The sequence below is a fragment of the Eschscholzia californica genome, unplaced genomic scaffold, assembly GCF_041429995.1.
Source record: "Eschscholzia californica isolate CP2 unplaced genomic scaffold, dmEscCali1.0.p SCAF_6, whole genome shotgun sequence".
NCBI lineage: Eukaryota > Viridiplantae > Streptophyta > Magnoliopsida > Ranunculales > Papaveraceae > Eschscholzia > Eschscholzia californica.
Genome location: NW_028238483.1, coordinates 20,196,151 through 20,216,661, shown reverse-complemented (window position 1 = coordinate 20,216,661; position 20,511 = coordinate 20,196,151). Strand labels below are relative to the sequence as shown.

At 35.0% G+C, this 20,511-nt stretch overlaps 3 protein-coding genes across 3 annotated transcripts; 2 read left to right on the top strand and 1 right to left on the bottom strand.

The window, feature by feature from the left end:
- Positions 1 to 2,555: 2,555 nt before the first annotated feature.
- Positions 2,556 to 5,216, top strand: LOC147532304 (Tmem18). Its single transcript, XM_086650672.1, has 4 exons — positions 2,556 to 2,867; positions 3,783 to 3,888; positions 4,656 to 4,804; positions 4,905 to 5,216. The coding sequence occupies exons 1-4, from the start codon at positions 2,727 to 2,729 to the stop codon at positions 4,998 to 5,000; spliced, it is 492 nt and encodes a 163-aa protein (XP_086506798.1). The 5' UTR covers positions 2,556 to 2,726; the 3' UTR covers positions 5,001 to 5,216.
- Positions 5,217 to 5,679: 463 nt separating this feature from the next.
- Positions 5,680 to 9,188, bottom strand: KOM (Rhomboid-related intramembrane serine protease family protein). The gene is made up of 7 exons (XM_086648113.1): positions 9,151 to 9,188; positions 8,120 to 8,695; positions 7,092 to 7,252; positions 6,817 to 6,980; positions 6,451 to 6,716; positions 6,219 to 6,348; positions 5,680 to 6,020 (listed from the first exon to the last, which is right to left on the bottom strand). The coding sequence occupies exons 2-7, from the start codon at positions 8,443 to 8,445 to the stop codon at positions 5,895 to 5,897; spliced, it is 1,173 nt and encodes a 390-aa protein (XP_086504239.1). The 5' UTR covers positions 8,446 to 8,695; positions 9,151 to 9,188; the 3' UTR covers positions 5,680 to 5,894.
- Positions 9,189 to 12,407: 3,219 nt separating this feature from the next.
- Positions 12,408 to 13,419, top strand: LOC147532302 (uncharacterized). The gene has a single exon (XM_086648114.1). It carries the CDS (start codon positions 12,555 to 12,557, stop codon positions 13,245 to 13,247), a length of 693 nt encoding a protein of 230 aa, XP_086504240.1. The 5' UTR covers positions 12,408 to 12,554; the 3' UTR covers positions 13,248 to 13,419.
- Positions 13,420 to 20,511: the final 7,092 nt, after the last annotated feature.

Below are 20,511 nucleotides of genomic sequence, written 5' to 3'. Positions count from 1 at the left end.
GTCTCCTACAATGGTCCTAAGGATCTTTACATGGCCTTTAAAACCCAAGATGTTTTAATATGATGGTTATAGTGCTCATCTAAATTCATGATGTATTACCTATTATATTCATGATGTATTAATGTCATCCATATGTAGTGACTCTTGGATTCTAATATCAAAAAAAATGAAGGGGGAATTCCAAACTAAACAATATAGTTAGATATTGCGCAGCAACAAAGAATTACATTGCGGAGATTTCTATTGTTGATAATGACATTTTTTTTTCTCGCTTGCCAAACATAGCCTAAAGGAGAAGATGCACACAATCTCCGTCTTGAAGAGATCTCTTTTTTTTAAGATATGAGATCCCTAGTTTTTTTTTTCTTCTAAAGAGAGTTCAATAGATTGTATAAAAAAATCCCCGTCTATAATAAGAGACCCTAATTAATATAATTTAAAAAGGTTCAATAGATTATCTGTATTTATAATATCTTTCTTGACAAAGACACATACTAAGATGTCTTTAATTTTCTTTCAACCACTAAAAAAAAAGTTTCAATCTCTAAAAGAAAAGTACTAAAATTGAGAAACAGAGTCCAACCTTATGGTAAATGTGTTAACAGGGACGGATCTACATGCAGGTCAAAGGGGGTCATGGCCCCCTTGACTTGCTGCAAATTGATTTAGAAATGTTGATTGCCGTCTGGTTTATCACATAAATAATGTTCAAGTCACACTCATGATACATATGTAGCGTGGTTGAGATGGTAGAGGTGGGAGTTGTGGACGTGAGAGACCCGATTTCGAGCACTGGTAGGTTTAGATTTTTCAATTTTTATAAGGTTTTTGGTTGGCCCCCCTTGATTTCTACTCCTAGATTCGTCCCTGTGTGTTAAGACACTCAAATTTAAACATGTTGAGTAGTTGAATCTTTAGGAGTGCTCATGTATTTTAAAATCTCAAATTGAAAATCTTTATTAACAGATTCATCGATCATTTTGGAATGGAACATACATCACACATCCTGGATCAAGTAAAGACTCTGGGTTTCCGGCAAACCACTGCTACATCCATTTCATTAGGAATTGATGGTCTTTTAACAATACCTTCTGAGGGATGGCTAGTCCAAGACGCTGAACAACAAAGTTTGGTTTTGAAAAACCATTATGGAAACGTACACGCGATAGAAAAAATTTCTCCGCTATCTGTTGCAGGAAAGGGATATTGTGCAACTTTGAGTTGTCAGTTATATCCTTTATAAAAATGGAAAACCAATTCGAGGAATTTCTCACACAAGTATTCAATTAGTTCGAACTTGTTTAATATTAAATTAGGACCAACGGTTGCTGGGTTATTTGTCAAAGAAAAATAGAATACGTTATAAAGAATTGATTGCTTAGTTGAGTATTCGGGAGCCAAAAATTTGTTAAGTTAATTTGAAGATTCATTTTTTATTATTTTATTAGATCTTGAATTTTGATGAACTTCATTTCGTTTACAGCAATTCATGGAATAATGAATCGGGGAAAAAACATATGACTGTACCAGTTACAAGAAAAAACCAAAAAATCTTGGATAAACCAACCCATTCTTCAATCTTGGTGGGTGAATTACATAGGAATTTTTCATGTTTTTCTATCCACGATCAAAGAGTTAGTGATATTCATTTTCTTTGGCTTTGGTATACCTAATCCAAAGTGAATTTTTGAAGTCAAATTGATGCCGCGAGCCCCAACTAAAAACTCTAACCCAATAGATTTTCGCTTATTGACTCCCATCAGAAGGAGATTCACTTGATTAACATAAATTCGGCATAGATCCAAGATATTTCATCGAATCATGTGATGAAGCGAATCTTTTTTCTCTTACATGGACTACAAGAGTTATTACAAGACATTGATACATCACGAAGAAATAATACACATAACATCAAGATTAATGAATTGAATAAACACTATAATAACCTTTCTCTTAAGACATCATGAGCTCTTAAAGGCCATCCTAAGAGGCCTAAAACTCATCTAATATGCATTTACTTTATTGATAAACAGGTTTAATAAATCTTGAATTTCTACTTCCCTGGACTCAAACTTGAGATCTCCGAATTGCGGAGCGGGCGTCTAGCCATTACACAAGACAAAGAGTTGTTGGACATCTCTTACCGTTCTAAATAATGAAAAGTGAGATGATTCAAAAGATGAAATATCTATAAAGGCACTTTGCTTTTTTAGTTGTCGGCGCTCTTTATAGCCAAAATTTGGAGTGCCATTATTTCTCGGTGTAAAAAGTGTCAAAATCAATAATATCATAAAGATGTATATACATATATCGGAATCAAGCGACTTGGACGGGTAGTATGGCCTCCAAAAGTCTTATTAAAATCGTAACGACAGTTATGAGCATATTCCACCATTTGATGTACATTAAAGGGATGAACGAGTACCATCCCATTACTATGAATGGAATGTCGTAAATGTAATCATGTTATTTCAAAAAAAATGGAACGTGTCTGTCTAGGTAGCTAGCGGGCCAAAAGCGGCATGCATAATAATGGGCCGTATCGGATCTTTCCCGTCCAACACGGCCCATTGAGAAACTAGCGTAGTATTATTAGTAGCGTCGCTCCCGAACATTCAACCGTCCTTTATACCGCGCCATCGTTAGCTTTCTCTCTCTCTCTCTCTAAAATCTTTCTCCCTCTCTCTCTCTAAAATCTCTCTCTCTCTCTCTCTGTCTTGGTAGACATGGAAGACCTAAAATCAGTAATGAACGAACACATGGAGTTAATGTCAGATCTCGTCGAGAAATTCAGTTCAGAACTTCGTACTGGGTTTCAACCAGCTGTTGATAATTTCATTGGTTTCTTCCATGCCATCGATTGGAAGGTATATATAACTTACTTTATCACTTCATCTCAAAACCCTGGATTTAGTTTGAAGTTCTACTCAATTATGAGCTCTTTTAAGTTTAATATGAGATCTTAAAATTGTTCAGATTTACTTTTAAATCGTTTTCTAGTGATATTTTGCCCCAAATCTATACGCAATTATCAGTCTTTAATCCGAATTAAACCCTAATCAGCATGTTATTTATAATTAATTACTAGGATTGAGAAAAAATTGGAAAGATTGAACATTTGGGTATGAGTTGTTTCTGACCCTTTTAGAGAGGGGATTTTGGTGCTTATGAGGTAAAGGTAGTTTCTTTCTAAGTATCATCAACAAATTATATGATCTCAATGTATTTGTTTGTTCAAAGCTATGAAAGGTTGCAATTTTTAACCTACAACCTTTGTTAATGTGTTTGAAAGATTTGTTTACCCATGAAAAATTAGGTTAATTGCTAGTTGTCGTATTTTTCGTGACATGGGGTAGACAGTTACCGATATATTCTAGTAAGAAAGCGTGTAGGTAATAGCTATGCTTTCATGTTCACGTCTTCAATACCATTATAGTCGTGTATGTTTTTTAAATTATTCATTTTGTTAACAAAATCATGGTATACTCATGTTAGAAATAAATTCTTTACATAGATTTGTGATACATCTTTGTTTTGTGGGTCTACTCGACTACTCGGTTAATTTTGCGGATGTATTACCTCCCACAGACATCTCGTTATTTGCCTATGCTGCTTTTGTTGAATTCTTTGGTTTCAAACAGACAGTCATATCTAGTTATATATTTCCCAAGTATGTAACGTGTAATCCTTGTATTATTTCTGAGAACTATATGCGTTTCTTTCTACTTTCTAGGTCATCTGTTTTTTAATATTTTCTCATTTTTTTCTCTTTGGTATCGCAGGAACCTTGGTTGATAGGCTTAATATCGTTTCATGTTGCTTTGCTTCTAATAACCATTATTTCAAGAAGGAATATCAATTTTCAGATGTTCTTGTTCCTTATGACATGTAAGTCTCCACCCACTGAACTTCTTTTGTTTCTCAACATATTTATTGTAATGTATAAATAATTAATAGTTCATGTTCTCAGGATCAAAGAGTTTATCATCTTGGATATTTTTCTACTAGACATTCACGAACTAAAAACTGCGCGTCGTTGGTGTTCAAAAATAACTTAATCTTTTAGTTTCTTGAGATTTTTAGATATTCCAAGTTGAAATTATTTTTTTAATTGACAAATTATTTATGCTGCTATGTAATAACTTCTATCTTGTAATTGCCTTGTGTTCGTAATGTCTTCCATGTTTCAATACTTTATGCGCATTGCGACATTGAGGGTCTACCTTCTTAACATGAGGGAGTACAGTTTATACTTTATTTAGGTCAAGGATGTCATCTAATCCTTCCATCTGCTCCATTGTGAGGAGTTTCTCTTGTTCTTAATCTATACCATAACTGGTAACGAACTCTTTGACACGATGTTTAGGAGTATTGCTTACCCAACCCTGAATGCCTAGCTCTATCCTTCGGTTTTTTTTTTGGAAAAGGCATGTTAATTATGTGATTCAAGATCTTAGGTTAGTTCGAATTCTATTTCTCTTGTACTGGTTACATTAGTCTGAGGAGTTGCCGGTCATATGATGATGGGAGAATGTTTTTTCTGGGTTTTTTTTAAATAAAATAGTTTGTTTGAAGTGTTTTAGAGAAATTAAGTACGAACTGTTAAACTGTAAAGAGTTCTTATACAAGTCTGAATATGTTGTGATTATCTGCAGTGGCAGGAGTATACTTCGCCGAAAATCTGAATAAAATTCTGGCGAGCAACTGGAAAAGCTTTGCAACACAAAATTATTTTGACCCACACGGTATTTTTCTATCAGCACTTTGGTCTGGACCTCTTCTATTACTCTCAGTAATTATCTTGGTAAGTAGTTCTGAATTCAGAACCTATTGTTTCCTATTTCATAACCAGGCTATAGTTGTTGTCTTCGAGTTATCTAAAAACGGGAAGTTCTTATATGCAGGTAAACACCCTCTTTTCCTTATGCCATCTAATGGTCAGATGGAAAAAGGCTGAGCTCAGACATCGGGCAAGGCTTGCGCAGAACAAGCAGGATTGATTTTCCTCTAGTATAACTTATTTTCAATCAGATGGCGTCTTCCTTTTCAGATAGACAATTTTGTATGTCGAAAACGTTTGTTTTTTTTTTTCAATTTGAGTGGAAAGTTTTCTTATATTATCAATTTTAGCCTGTTCCTTTGGTTGAAAATGCTTCCCCCTATGATGTGTTAGTGTTGAATGATTCTCATTTTATAGATATAGTCACTCGATAAAACCTCCCACTTACTTTTTACTATGCTTTCCTCTAAGCACTTGAACTCCGAGTTTTCATCTCTATTTCAAGTAAGCTTTGATATATTTTCGATGAATTTTATGTGGGCTCTCATTTGAACAATGTCGAAGTTGCTTTTATGTGGGTCGCATCTTAATAAGAAGTCTTCCGATTAAGTGCATGTCTTTTAGTTTCCAGACAGAGACTGATGAGTTGATTTTATTAGAGAAATAAATGCTTGTAAAACTTATGCTAAAGAATACACATAAATCATATCGGGATTTCAGATCCATGGAAGCGCAACCTTTGAATATGGAATATCTGTGATCCAAATTAGAATTAGAACTCTATAAAGGAGCATGATAAAGGGATAAATGAATAGCAGTTTTTTTCTCAGGCATCTTTTGGTTTCATCAGCAATCAGGAGAATGTTCATAGATCTTCAATTTTAAAGATTTTAGTCCTCTACTTCAATGTTATTCTATTAAACATGTTGTAGTCTCAAAGCAATTGTTGTATTTCAAGGTTTTACAAGAAACAAAACAAATATCACAAAGAAATAAGAAATTTCGAAGAAGTGATTGTCAGTTGAAGAATGGCTCTCTCCCTCTCTCTTTCTCTTAATACCTTTATGACTTTGTTGGCAACCCACAATTCTTGAAACCAAGATCATCAAAGATTTTACAAGCAAATCCGACTGCACAAGTCTTTTGTCCTTGCTTTTGATAGATTGGTGAAAGTGTAATTCTTTATATTTCCGTCAGTTTTACAAGTCAGAATCGTTCGATGACCAGTAGTTACCGAGACCTGCAAATTATGTAACAAAGAATATATCTTACAAACAAATCCAATCAACACTATCAATTGGGAAATTTTCTGCGTTTTTTCGGAGAAGTAAGCAGGACTAAGGGTTCAATACATATACATATATATATATATATATATATATATATATATATATATGTTTATGGATAGATTGTAGCTAAGTGATATGTAAATGCTTACCACACATGGTGCCGATACTTTGCCGTTGCAGCTCCATCTTTCAGAAGGAATGCAATTAACATAATGACACCAGCTGCAGTACTTATTGCCATTCACTCCATGAAGAACTGCCACTAGACCCCCGGCAAGACTAGCAAAAAAATAAGTGATCAACAGATAAGAACAATCTCTGCTCGCACGATCTGATACAAAACTATTAAAGATAACATCCTTTAGAGTGAAGAAAACTTACATGAGAGAGAAGAAAATGAGGGAAATACTCCGAAGCACTGGCTTATCAAACATATGCTTGAAGTTAACTGTACTTTTCTCCTTGTATTCAAATATGCCTTTTTTATTTTGAAAAACTTGCCCGAGACGAAGGTTGAAGAAGAGTACAAAACCAAGAAGAAATCCAGACAGGAATCCTCCAATGCTTGAAAAATTGTTGGTGTGGGGTAATAAACCAATACAAAAACTTGTACCTGTGATGAAGCACAACACAACTAGAACTGCAAACTGCAATTTCACATTCAAGAGAACACACAAAAGTGAAATGGAGAAGAAAGAGAGAGAGGGAGAATAAAATTATGTCAAGCATGAGAGTAGAGACAAGGACCTTATCACTGTAAACTTTCCAGTTCCTCATAAGCCCTGAAAGGGTGGCACCAAGTAATCCAAATAGAGAACCGGAGGAAGTAACTGCTGGGCTACTCTGAACGAAAAGTGAAGACGTCAAGCTACCAGTGAAAGCTGAAAGTAGGTAGATTATCCCAATCCTCACTGCCAAACATCAAAAACAACATCTCTGCATAAACACTTGGTCATTTGAAAACTAGCCTAGTTATAAGCGACAACTAATTTGTAAACGATATAGCTAAAATATGAGCTTACGAGGTCCAAACTCTTGTTCCAAGTGGATGCCTATGAAGATAATACCGGCGAGGTTTATGACTAGGTCAATGAGCCCTGCGTGCAGGAACGGTGATGTTATAAGGCGCCAAATTTGGTGTTTTGCCAACATGTTTCGCTGAAGAGAACCTACTCTGACAAGCCTGGAAGAAGAAATCCGAGAAAGATGTGGTTTTAATGAAAGAACGAGAAAACCAAAATTGAGAACAATGATGCACTGTTTAAAATCATTTCTAACATTTCATAGTCCTGAAAAACTTTAATTAGGGTCCTGTTTGAACAATGTTCGTCGTTTCGTACTCATTATTCTAGCATTGTAAGACAATGAAATCCGAATAAACAAGCATAATACGGTTAAACCATTGTGGATTATTAGAAAGATAATTTTAGACTCAATCCATGATATTTGTACTTTGTGACCATTCGCCACTTCTCCTATATCAAATAAAGTTGCTAGCTTGATCTTTCTAAGTAGGTAAGTTCGTTACAAGATCAGCACAATTTCACTTTTATGTAATCTTCTCAGATGCATTCTCGCTGATTATATACATAATGAATTACTAGAACATTTTCTCGTACCTATCAAATTATAAGATGAAAGGGGAGGTAATACTATCCAGTTTTGTTCGGTTCATGATCTAAATAAACAAGAGATTAGAACACACAGAACAGTTTTTCATGTAAAACTCAAATGCCAATTTCGATGTTCAATTTCGTTGGGGTCGGTTGAAATTCAGATACATGAAGAGATAAAGATCCACAGAAATGATTGAACAATTATCACATAAGTATGTACTATGCATAGATATCTTCTTGCGGAAACTGAAGAACAAGATTAAGATGTAACAGATAAACCCTAAGTCATAAACCCTAATGACCTAGAAAAGGGTTTTATTGAGTAAAACCCTAAAGTTTAAAATCAACTACAAACAAGAATTCATTGGTTCCGCAATTGATACAAAGAAACTGAAACAAGAATTCTATAAGTGAAAGTAAAGTAGAATACTTACGTAGAAGATGAAGGACCAAGAAGGGGATTTTCAGAGAGAGGTTGAAAAGAAACCCTACCAATTACTCGAAAAACACAATGTCCATTAGAGTTAGATGGACAATCATTAATTACCATAGTAGCAGCGAAAGCTACTAAATGAAGAACAACAAAGAGGGAAATGATCCATGTATTTGCTTTCTTTCTCCTAGACCGAGAACCAAAGAAGGTTATGGTTTGTTCTTGAAAGGATTCATCCCAGTTCTTGGATGTTGAAATTGATTTGAGATTTGGAGACTTGATTTCAACAGTTAGGTGATCTTTCGTGGTTGATTCTGTTTCTGCCATTTGCGGTTCTTACAAGAAAATGGAGGTAGTGGATATCACTGCCATTTTCTAGAGAGAGAGAGAGAGAGAAGACCAGATGGAAGAAAGTTGGAGCTAGAAGAGTTCGTTTGGAAGTTTTAACTGAATTCTGGAGAGAGAGGAGAGGAAGTAGTTGGGTAATTGGTTTGGGCGGGAAGCTCTTTAGGGTTTTTAGGCTCTGTTTGATTTGGGCATATGAGCAGGAAAAAAAAAAATCAAATTTCAGGTTAAACTAATGGTGTGTTTGATTGCAGGATTCCTAAGTAGGATTCCTATCAAAAGTGGAATTTGGTAGGAATCATGAATCCTTGGTCTGTTTGGCTACCAAGAATCCTAGGACTCTTGAATCCTAAGGATTCCTAATTCCAAAATTTGTATTGGACCAAAATCCCACCCTGACCCCTAGGATTTGCTAGGATTTTGGATTAATGAACCTAAATTTCAAACTTAAAATCAACAAAAAAATATTTCCTTCTACAATATCATTATTTTTTTTAAAAAAATTATTATTTTTTTCAAAACTCATATTTTTTCTAAAGACGTTTAAAGATACTCAAATAATAATAAATCATAGGATTCTTAGTTGCCAAACAAGCCAACAAATATTACTTGGATTCATGAATCCGTGGAATCATGAATCCCAAGGGCTCATGAATCCGCGGATTCATGATTCCGCCATCCAAACACTGCATAACTTTCTTCTTAAAAAAGAACAATATCCACACGTATAATAGTGATTCACACACTCTCTCTAAAAATTCTCCCAGTAACCGTTTTCAAAAACCAAGTTTCACAGAGTAACCTTGCGTGATCATCGCTTCTTCCGTAGGGAGGGGTCCCTTCGTCGGTATCCCCTCTAATTGCAAAGGGGAAAACCCGTTTTAAGTTTTTTTTTTTTTATTTAGTTTTACATCTAACGTTAGTAATTCGGAGTAAATCAGAGAAGAAGGGAAGAGGAGGGAGTAAGTTGATTTGGGTAATGGTGTCTTTCGATTGAGGATTCATCTTCTTCTCCTTCGCCGGATCAAACGAATTTTCTCTTAGATTTACTTGTTGATCTTCTGTCCGGACATTATGAGTTTGCATAGTCGATTATCTTCATGTAAGAGGGAAAGAATTAGAGTGGTTGCGATGGAGATAGAATCAACGCTTAGATTTTTGCTTTCGGGACTACCTCTGGTTCAGCCGATATATTCTAAAGAATCAAGAGAGGACATCATCAATTCAATCATAGGAACAACACCATCTTTTTCCATCATCAATCTCTGCTCGGTTCATTCTTCATACATTATATAGTATAATTAATATAATAAATTTCACGACCTTTAGGGTCCTTTTATTTTCGACCTTTATGATCTTTTCATTTTACGACCTTTAGGGTCTTTCTTCTAGTTGTCTTGTTATTCCTTTCCCTTCATGAGACACTTTACATTCGAAAGTTCTGTGTAGTACTTTATTTATGTAACTCTCATGTAGTTCTCAGAGGAATTATTATTCTCATACCATGTAATGTTGTGGATCGATTTCACTTATGAATGTAATTCTGGTTTTACTAAAAAAAGAACTTTCTTCATCATGTATCTTGGACCTTTGACAACTCTTGTGGCACACAGGGGCGGAACTATGTGGAGACTAGGCTAGGCAGTTACACGACCGATCTCCACATATATAAGCCAAGCTACAACTAACGACACCTTACTTTAGCTCTAGTGTTGGAGTTTATATACTTCCAACCCAAAGACAAGGGTTCAAATCCTTTTGCATGCCTCAACTCTTGTTTTAGTTTTCATTTGGTTTCAAATACCCCAAATTAAGTGACCAATTGTTAGAGAAAATTTTATTTTTGCTTGGGTATACTCTTGCCTATGTAATTTTTTAAACGTCAAGTGTCATTGAATAGTAATAACACGGAGACCTTAGATTAATGATTAATAAAATTATGGTCCTCTTTTGTTTCTTTAAGATGTAGAACAATTGATAAAGATATATCGACATTTTGGTACTCAATTGAGTTATCCAATGTTACATTAATTTGTAAATTCAAGTTAAAAGATTACTTCTACATTTTTTTTTAGATTTTTTTTTTGTTAAAAGATACATTTTATTTAGATTATTAAGATAAATGTAAAAATCATGATATGCAAGGATGTTCTTAAAAAAAATTTGATTTCTATTCTATCTTGTAAGGCCATACATTTTATATGTAGAAGTTTACTTTATCTCTTTAGGCTTGCCCTGTCTAGTATAAAATCTTGGTTTCGCCCCTAGTGGCACATGAAATTGGAGAAAGGAGAAAATCTGATGACTAAACAAAATATGTCAAAACCTACCATTTTCTGACTTATGAAGGAACATATCCAAACTTCCTCGAACACGGAAGGAGCAAACTAGTCAAAGAAGACAACTAACAACGTATCACATAACGGCTGACTATGTGGATAAAAATACAGACAATGAAATCTCCACCAAATACCTATATATTCCACACGGTAACTAAAAAGTTCCAAGGTACTCCACAAAAAGTTCTCTAAAAAAAGAAGTCATGCCCCCAAAGTCTTATAAAGTAAGACGAAAAAGAGAGACTTGGTTATTATGGCCGCTGACAAAGACTAAATACTCATACAAAACTAAGCAACGAAAATAACATAAATAAATTGAAACGAATAATGGAGTGAGGTTGAGTCAGAAGAACGATAAACGTAAAAAGTATAGGTATGAAGATGTCGTGGAACTCTATAAAGCCAAAGGAACATGGAATGAGGGGGAAGATTTCAACTTTCAAACATAGATACCTTTATAGGCTCTCTTTTTTTAGCAATTATAGGTTCTTGAAAGATGTTAAAATGTCTTTGAATGAGTCCATATTGACCCAATTTGCAACTTGAGAAATCGCTTTCAATTTTTTCCCCGACCTATCTTGCTTATGTTTGCTCTAGTATTATTGAGGTTGTATCAATGTAACGAGTATCCATGGATTTTCGTAGTTAGAAAGAGAGGAAGTAAGGTGGCGAGATTAAGGTTTAGCTATATAAATTGAACTCTAGAGATATCTTTGTTACTTATTTTTCATTCATAGTCCAAATGATCGCACTATTGTAAACTGTGAAGTAGGTCTTATCAACCGAACCACGCGAATCTCTCTCTTGCACTCTTTCTACTCTCTGTGATGAAAGAGATTACGCAAGTGGTTGAAACAGATAAGAAAAATAGAAGAAAAAAAAAAGACTTCGGGAATCGTCGTCCAATCTTCCGCTAACAATCAATTTGGAAATAGAAAAATTACATAGTGTAGATAGATGGAGAAATATAATGTTAAAAACAAAGATCAAACGAGAAATCAAGAAAGAAAGATAGGGGGATAAAACCTTTTGGTCTATAAAGTGAAGCTGAATTTTTTTTTTCGAGAAATGGGTTACAAGTTACTATTAGAAAGACATTGACACTACAATAGTATATCAAGATTTATGAAAATACAATACAATAGTATATCAAGATTTATGAAAATACAGTTAAAAAATATATATTGTTGTAAAGCAATCCCACGTTGGTGGGAGACTGGAGTGTGGTGCTCCTCTTAAGAGGTTAAGCAACCTTCCCTAGTGAGGCATCTTAAAACCGTGAAGCCCAGGTGTGCGAAAGCGGACAGTATCACTAGCAGCCCCGAAGGCTGGTCTGCACCATCCTATAACATATAGGTATATATACATATATCTTTAAAGGTCACCTAAAAGAGCCTATAATCCATATAATCTTCTTGTACTTCGAAACGACGGAACAAGAGACTTCCATTTTGTAAAATGGCTGAGTTGGTGTCCAACTACTACCGAAACCAAACCAAACAAAACCAAAGAAGTTGATGGCCAAAGTAGAATCCCTCCGAATTGAGAAAAATGAGATCGGGTTTGGGGTCCGTTTAATTACTGATAGTTGACCCTAATCTGGGTCCGTGGGCCGTGATTATAGCTGTCAAAGTTTGGACTCTATCTCTCCCCATCTTTTTCTTCCTTCTTTACTCTCTTTGGCATCTCATCTACTTTCTCTCTCTACCCGTTCTCGCGCAAACAAGCCAACTCTCTCTCTCTCTCTCTCTAATGGCGTCTCACCGTCTTCTCTTCTCCTCTCTCCTCTTCCTCCTTCTCGCCATTGGAGCAACTGCAAGACCAGGCATTCACTTTCACCCTTGTAAAACCCTATTCATCTCTTCCTTCACTATCTCTTCATCCTCTCTCGATTCCCGTAACCCTAACTCCATCGGTTTCCAAGTCATTCAAAACCCTAACGAACAAAATCCTCCTCGTTTCTTTACCGTTTTCAGAGAGATCCGTGGTTTTCGTTTCAGACAACAACCACAACAACAACCACTAGAACAATCATTCGAGATTATTCACCCTGATTTCAATACATTTTCCAGATCTGATTTCCAATTTCCTATTCGCCCACGAATCCCTCTCCGTTACTCTGACAAAACTGAGATCCGAAACCCTAATAACGATCATCTTGGATCATTTGGTATTAGCTCTCTTCGTGAACGAACCAAAGATATTCTCAGCGTTGTAGTCGCGCTTCTGTTCGGAGCTGGTTGTGGTGCTTTAACCTCTGCTACTATGTACTTGGCTTGGTCTCTCATCACCGACAGGAATGAATTCCATGGATCTGAATATGACAATGATAGTGAATCTGATGATGACGTAAGCCCTAAGAAGATGGGGTATGTAAAAATCCCTTCTGTTACACCTCCTGCTGCTGCTGTTGCTGTCCCTGTTCAACCCAAAGAAGTGGAATGAAGATGGGAAATTTAGGGTAAGATTTCTCACAATATATGGGGTTGTAGATATTAGTGATATGATAAAATACAATATATGAATCTGGAACTGAATTTCATAATAATTCTAAGTGTTTGTATGATGTTTCTGCGATTATAATCTGACTTCTAGTAATGCTATATGAATTCTACTATGTTATTGACGTTTCTTATAACCTAAAATTGTTGATTCCCTGACTTCCATTTTCACAATGTTATGTTGTGATTCTGAATTTCTGATTGCTGTTCCATTTTACTGAATGCCTTATTCAGTATGGGTATTTGGCTTTGATTTTATTTCATTGGGTATATTGCTTGTTTGAAGTTGAACCGCTATAACTTGAACTCTTTGATCTTAGTTTATGTGATAATGGGTGCTAATCAATAGGCATCGTAAAGAAAAACCTTGTCTTGCTAGATTATTGGAGTTTCGATTGGGTGAAGTAGTTTAGTTAGATCAATGGTAAAATATAGGACATATCGTTTTTTTTGCTTTGTCACATGTGGGGTGATCAAAGCCCCAAATCTCAAACGACAAACTTAAGAAAAGTTGGGGGTTCCTCAGACTTGCCTGCCCTGTCACAGCATTGGCATCCCAGCCATGCCAACGGGCTATGTTTGTGGCTGACCCTTAGGGGTCTAGGCACGGTATGGTTTGTTAAGTTGTGCTCGAATGGTTGTGGAGTGTTAGACTGTTAGCTAGGTGGCTTGTGGATTGTCCAACACGGCAGCATAACCTGTTAGGGGATGACGGTTATGGTCCATGGGAGGAGCTATAAAAGCAGAATCTGGACTCTAGACTAGAGCGACTGTAGACAGGTTGGAGATAAAAAAGCTAAATGACCTGTGAAAATCAATTAGGGTTAGTGAGAAAATGTGTTGGTTTTGGAGGCATGGCTTTTAGAAATTGTGTCAGGTTGATGCTTGGTGAGAATTGGATTGTCTATGAACTGGGTAGGAATGGCATTTTGGTGGGTTCGGGTTGCACGGAAACGCTCTCCTTTTGCATTTTCTCGGGCTTCACACAACCACATTTTCGTACTTAATATGTGATTCAGTGTTAGTACAAAGTGTATAGGAAGAGTCTGATAAGAGAGAGACTCTGCTGCTATAGGTAAGAGTCTTACTCAGTAGAACGAAAATGCTGAGGGTCAACACTTACGAAAACAACTGAGGTGTAAGCCGACAAATGGGCTCTGGTGGAAGGACAACAAATTCTAACTGTCAGATTGGCACATGACAAACAAAATATATACCTAGTCCATGAAACTATATAGTTAGTTCATAAATTGAAGAAATTAACACTGTTTGTGTGGAATCTTTGGGGACTAACTACAAAGAAAAATCACACTCATAGCTAAAGCCCACACACACTATTGTACTCACCACAATACGAAGGAAGAAGAAGAAGAGAATGACAAGTGGTGAAGAAGCTTCTTCTTTCACTGCCACTGACATTGCCACCACCATCATCATCAACCACCACTACCGGCACCTCCATTGGTCTCCTTCCCCTCTATGTCATCTATCCGATCTTTATCTGAATAATCAAGGACTACTAGAGAGAAATACAATTGAGTCTTCCTTCTTGCGTTTATTAGCAAGTGTTAGAAGCTTTACAAACAGGACACCAATTTCGAATTTACAAAATTACAAATAGGAAAACAAAAAAATTAACAATAAAACTTGGCCAGTATTTTGAGGAAACAAGCAAAGTCTCCGGGGCAATAATTTTTGGGTGGAAACAAATTTTTTGTTTCCTCCAAACACTACCCTCTTCTCATGTTGTCTTTGATTTTCTTCTTCCACCATCTTCCTTCTCACCAACATCAACTCCGACGACCATTATTTCCGGCGACAACAACTCCGGTCATCCATCTCCCTCGCTCTCTCTTCATCCCTCTCTTTTATCTTCTATCTCTTTCCTATCTTTTTTTTTCCTCAAAATTCCGGCGAAGAGGAGTCCCCTTCGCCGGAACCCTCGTCTGAAAAACCAGACGAAGAGTTCCGCTGAAGGACCATTCCCTTCGCCGGAACTTAGAGAGAGAGAGAGGGAGAAGAGAGATGCAGAGAAGGGAGAGAGAAGAAGGAGAGGGGATAGAGAAGAGAGAGAGGAGAGAGAGATAGAGAGAGAGACCGTCAGCCGGCCGCCGGTGGCCGAAGAAGAGAGAGTTGAGAGATAAGGTGCGTTTGCATCGTATTTTTTTGGTTTTTCACTGTTTTTTCCGGAAATTTTTTTGCTTTCCCCAAAGCGGTGGCCTAAGACTGCCTGAGGGTAATAAGAAAGTGGTGTCCAATTCGAATTTACTAAAACCATGGGACTAAAAAGAAAGCTAGTCACAAAGTAGGGGATAAAAAAGAAAAAACTCTTTAATATCTTTATGTAATTTTCTTAACCAAATCTTTTTGTTATTTAAATACTTCTTATCAAACATTTAATGTAATCACATCACTCAAAGATCAATTTAATTATGTTTTTCAGATATTTCTATAGCTACGTTAAATAACATTTGAATTTTTTTTTAACTAAATAAGTTATGGAAATAATATAGGCATACACACTGTTGGACAAAAAAATTGTTTTTTGAGTGTATAGCCAAAAAAACGGGTCCTAATAGGAGATATAGTCCTATAATCCTATGAAGGGTTTCAAAACCAAAATAATAATATAAATGGATATCTAGTCCATTTGGTCTCATCTAGAGAGAAAACACAAATCCCTAGAATACCAAATAAATCATAATTCCTAATCTAACCTTCCTCATATATTATAACTGATTTATCTTCAAAATCCATAAAGATCTTCTTTCATTTTTATCTCCCACATTCTCTCTCCAATTACGTTTCTAAACAAAGAAACGTGATTCATTATTTTCAGTAACCGAAACCTCTTTATTCTCTCTCTCTAAATCCGATTCACATAACAAAACCTCCATTAAACTCAGAAATCTTGTTTCATCTTCATTAAATTGTTTTTCAAACATTCGTCTTCTAATCCAATACACAAGCTCAGAACTCCATTTTCATTTATATCTCTTCATATCAAGTTTATTTTCAAGATCTACAATTTCATCTTATTATAAGGTAAGAAACCATCTTTCAAATTTATGTTTTCGCTTAACATCTTCTAACATTTATATGATTTTGTTTATAAATAGTTGTAATCACTTTATCATTGAATCATCATATCATATTTCATTAGATTTAGTTTTCCTACTGATAATAAATCGTTTTAATTATTTTGTTTATAAACCAGATTTTGATCTCTTTCTAAAACCGAAACATCTTTCATTCTCTTTTTCATACAAAAGATTTCAGATTTGTAATTTAGATTTTTGATTTTCTGATATTAGGTTTTTGATTTTCTGACATTTCTTCACATTAGAACATTGCATCCGTACAATTTTTTATCTAGATATTATTCCGTACGGTTTCTCTTAACAGAATGTACATTATAAGTAATTCGTATTAAATTTTTCATACTTTAAAGTACATTACGCCAATTTCGGCCGTACTGTAACTGTATAACAGAATGTAAAATATATGTAATCTGTTAACAGTTATACATACTTTAGCAGCCTTATTTAAAAAGAATGTTTAATTATTCATAAAGTACGTATAATTGCGTAATATCTGAAACAGTACATGTAATTTATAGCAAATTACACATATTTGTGTTATATTACAGTGTCAATGTGATTCAAACTAAAATACTATTTATCTCCAACACATGTTGAAGTTTATCAAACATTATGGCTAATTTATTCATTGTTTAATGTCGTTTATGATAAATTATAAGTTTTTCTAACTAATGTACATGTTTTTTTTTCTTGTAGTAACCAGCACTGATGGAATTTCCTACAGAATCATCACATAAACTATAGAAGTATAAATTACGATGAAGAAGATTGTTGCTATGATCCTGTTTGGATAACGGAGTTTTATGTGAAGACTTACAAGGAACATATAAGTCCTGCCCTAACTTTGATGAACCACGTACATTTAATGAAGAGTCAAAAACACGACCATGTTTGATTCGCCGTAGACCTGGAAGACCAAAGACAGTAAGGATCGAGAGCTCGGACAACATTCCAAAGGAGTTTGTTTTTAAGTTACCTAGTCTACTATGTTATTTTCATTTACAATAAAACACAGATTATTGTTCAATAAAATTTCATTCCAGTTGTACAAAGGTTGTGTTATTTACTATACAGTATACATAATTTATGATAAATCACATACTTTATAACAAAAAAAATGATCTCAGATTTACATTTCCTAACATGTTACCATAATTTATGGGACATAATGGACATGTACGCGTAAAAAACAAGTAATTTAGGTCAGAAAATAATCTAAGTATTCAATGGTATATAATGGACATGCCACACATACATATGATAAATTACGTTGTATACATGACAAATGATGGTTTCTTCGTCATAAATAACACATAATTTACGAACTTGTTTCATAATTTGTATTCGATGTGTGTTTATGTATGAGTAAAAAACGAAAGTTAAGTGAGAGAAAGTTGATATATATGTTTTAAATATTAACCCACAATTCACGCTAATTGATCTCAGAAAATATACTCTTTCCAAATCTGAAAGTTAAGTGAGAGAAAGTGATATATATATATATTTGGTTTCCAAATCTGAAAGGATGAGAGAGAAAATCTGTTTTGGAAAATATCCTTGATCCGTTACTTCCTATAAAAACCCCCAAATCACGTCCAAATCTTGCCTTTCCAGATTCTTTCTGCCCCCAAATTAAAAACCCGTGAAAATGAAGGAGGGACATTGACGGGACTATGTTTTAGAAAGTGAGGGTTTTATGTCTATATGGTAAAAGGACTAAAAAACCATTTTTTGGGAAGATTGGATCCTAAACCCTTTTTGAACATTATTTTGGACTATATACCCATGGACTCTAAAAAAGTTATGTGATGTAGTTTTTTATGTCTTAACGAGTTACATATGTTGCACCGAACACCCAAACTTTAACCCCGAAGGGAGCCCAACCTCTGCGATCCCCGATCGAGTAGAAGAGTGAGGGAATTTCCAATTTTTGAATTTGGAAATCCAACTCCTCAATGTTGGACTTGCTCTAATAACAAGTCATAATTCACTTCGATGAGACCTTGATAATCCCACTTCTCTCCTTTTAAGGGTAGGCACTTGGAAGAATAGTAGGCATGCCAAATTAACCATTTTCACTTACTACAAAGAGAAGAAATCGTATTCAATGAACCATCTCAGTTTGATAAAGTATTCAACTTTTTTCTTTGATTGTTCAGTTAACTATGTAACACGCTAAAATATAAGAGGTCATGGATTTGGTTCTTGAGGGTGTGATACCTCTCCTGTAAAAACTCTATATCTATTATATTAAAACATATCAGTCGGTTATTCAGGGGATAAGTCTGGCCGTACATTTTATTTTAGAGATTTAGTCGGGATCACATCCGACAGATAATATAATTTTTTTATGTAAATACACTAAAAAAAGAAGGGTATCTATGTAAATCAGTCAAAATTAGTTAGAATAACTACCCACATATTTCTTTCCCTATTTTTTTTCCTCCCACGGGTTACATCTTAGAAACTACCAACTTTACAGTAGAAAATAGTGGGAGAGATCTAAATAACTAACCTACTCTCCCATATCTTCCTAATTTCTCTCTCAACCGCCTGACTATTTGACTTAAAATTTAAATTAAATCTCCCAATTTTTTTTATCAAATCTTTTCTGTTAGTGATATTTCTTCCATAAATACAGTTTTCGCTATCACCTATTTAAACTCACGGTTATCTCTCCTCTACTGATTTTGGAATATGATTTATAAATTAAGGGAAGTTAATGTAATTTATGTTGTAATTTAAATTTATTTTTCTCTTCCTCAAAGGCGTTAGCCAAGAGGGATCTTCCCCGTCCGTAAGACGGGGAGGAAACCTAGTGTTTATAGTGTAAGTAAATTGAAAACCCTTCCAAAGTCTTGTTATGCGGTGTAGCAATTGAATTAACAACGTCTTGTAATTGCTCCTAACAGTATTGTATGATCTTTAAAAATGCAAGTATCAATGTAGTTCATGTTATACTTTACTTGGGTAATCTAATCTAATGACGTAATCAAGTCATGTCATGATGTTTGGATTTACCAAATTCATTCAAGCAAAGTAAAGATTTTCAGTTTTTTTTGTTTGTTTGGAAATTGACCATGATCTACGATAGTCATTACATTGGCATTGATACATAAAAGATGTGATAAGCACGAAACTGTCGAATTAAAACTGTCACAATCATATATTTAGTTAGATTGGACGAAATAACATATAGGTTTATGCCATATTTTAGAAAACTAATATAAAAAAAGTCATTATAATTGATTCAATCATATATTTTCCAAATCTTTTTCATTAAGTGTGACTTAATCATAAAAACACATCAAACGGCACACCCTCAAGATAATAGATGACATAGCAACCGATTGTAAATACTAAATTCTCTAGACTTCTAGTTTGGAGTTGTGTTTATTACATATGCTGTATGGAAGGTTTCTTAATTTCCACCAGTTGGAGGGAGGTGATTTTGTGGGAGAGGAAAGAATTGTATCCAGTAAATCAAAACAAAAACCAAAATTGCAACCCAACACCCAAAACTAATGTATTTATGATGTAGACTATCAAACACGACCTTAAGTCTATGAGGTCTTGGGATCGACTCTCAGTAGAAGTAATTTGTCATCGATATTTAGGTGGGGACTTCGGAACATAGTTTTTTTTAAGGTTACAAAGACATAGTCAACCAAGATTGATTTAGGGAGCACAATTATTGTTTGGCCCAAAAGTTTTCTAACTTGTCTCTTGGAGTCTTGCCCCTAGTCTCCATCTTCATCCTGCCCTCACCTCAACCTCATAAATTCCAGCCATCATTTTCATCCTCATCTTTTTCTCCTTCTATTTATCTGTCTAAAAACTATCTCCTTCAACTCTGATTTTTCTAAATTGAAGAAGATGAAGGGGCAGGGAGGAGGAGGAGAAGAAGAAGAATTAGGAGGAGGTTGCCAGAATTGTGGAAGGTTGTCGGAATTTGTAGTGGTCGGAATTATTAGCGGGAGTTTGTGGGGTTGAGGTATGGCAAAGATGAAGATTAGGGGCAAGACAGAAATTAGTAAGTTTTCGGGTCAAAAAAATAAGCATGCCACCTCGACTAGGGTTTTATTCTCCCTAGGTTTTTCTTTATGC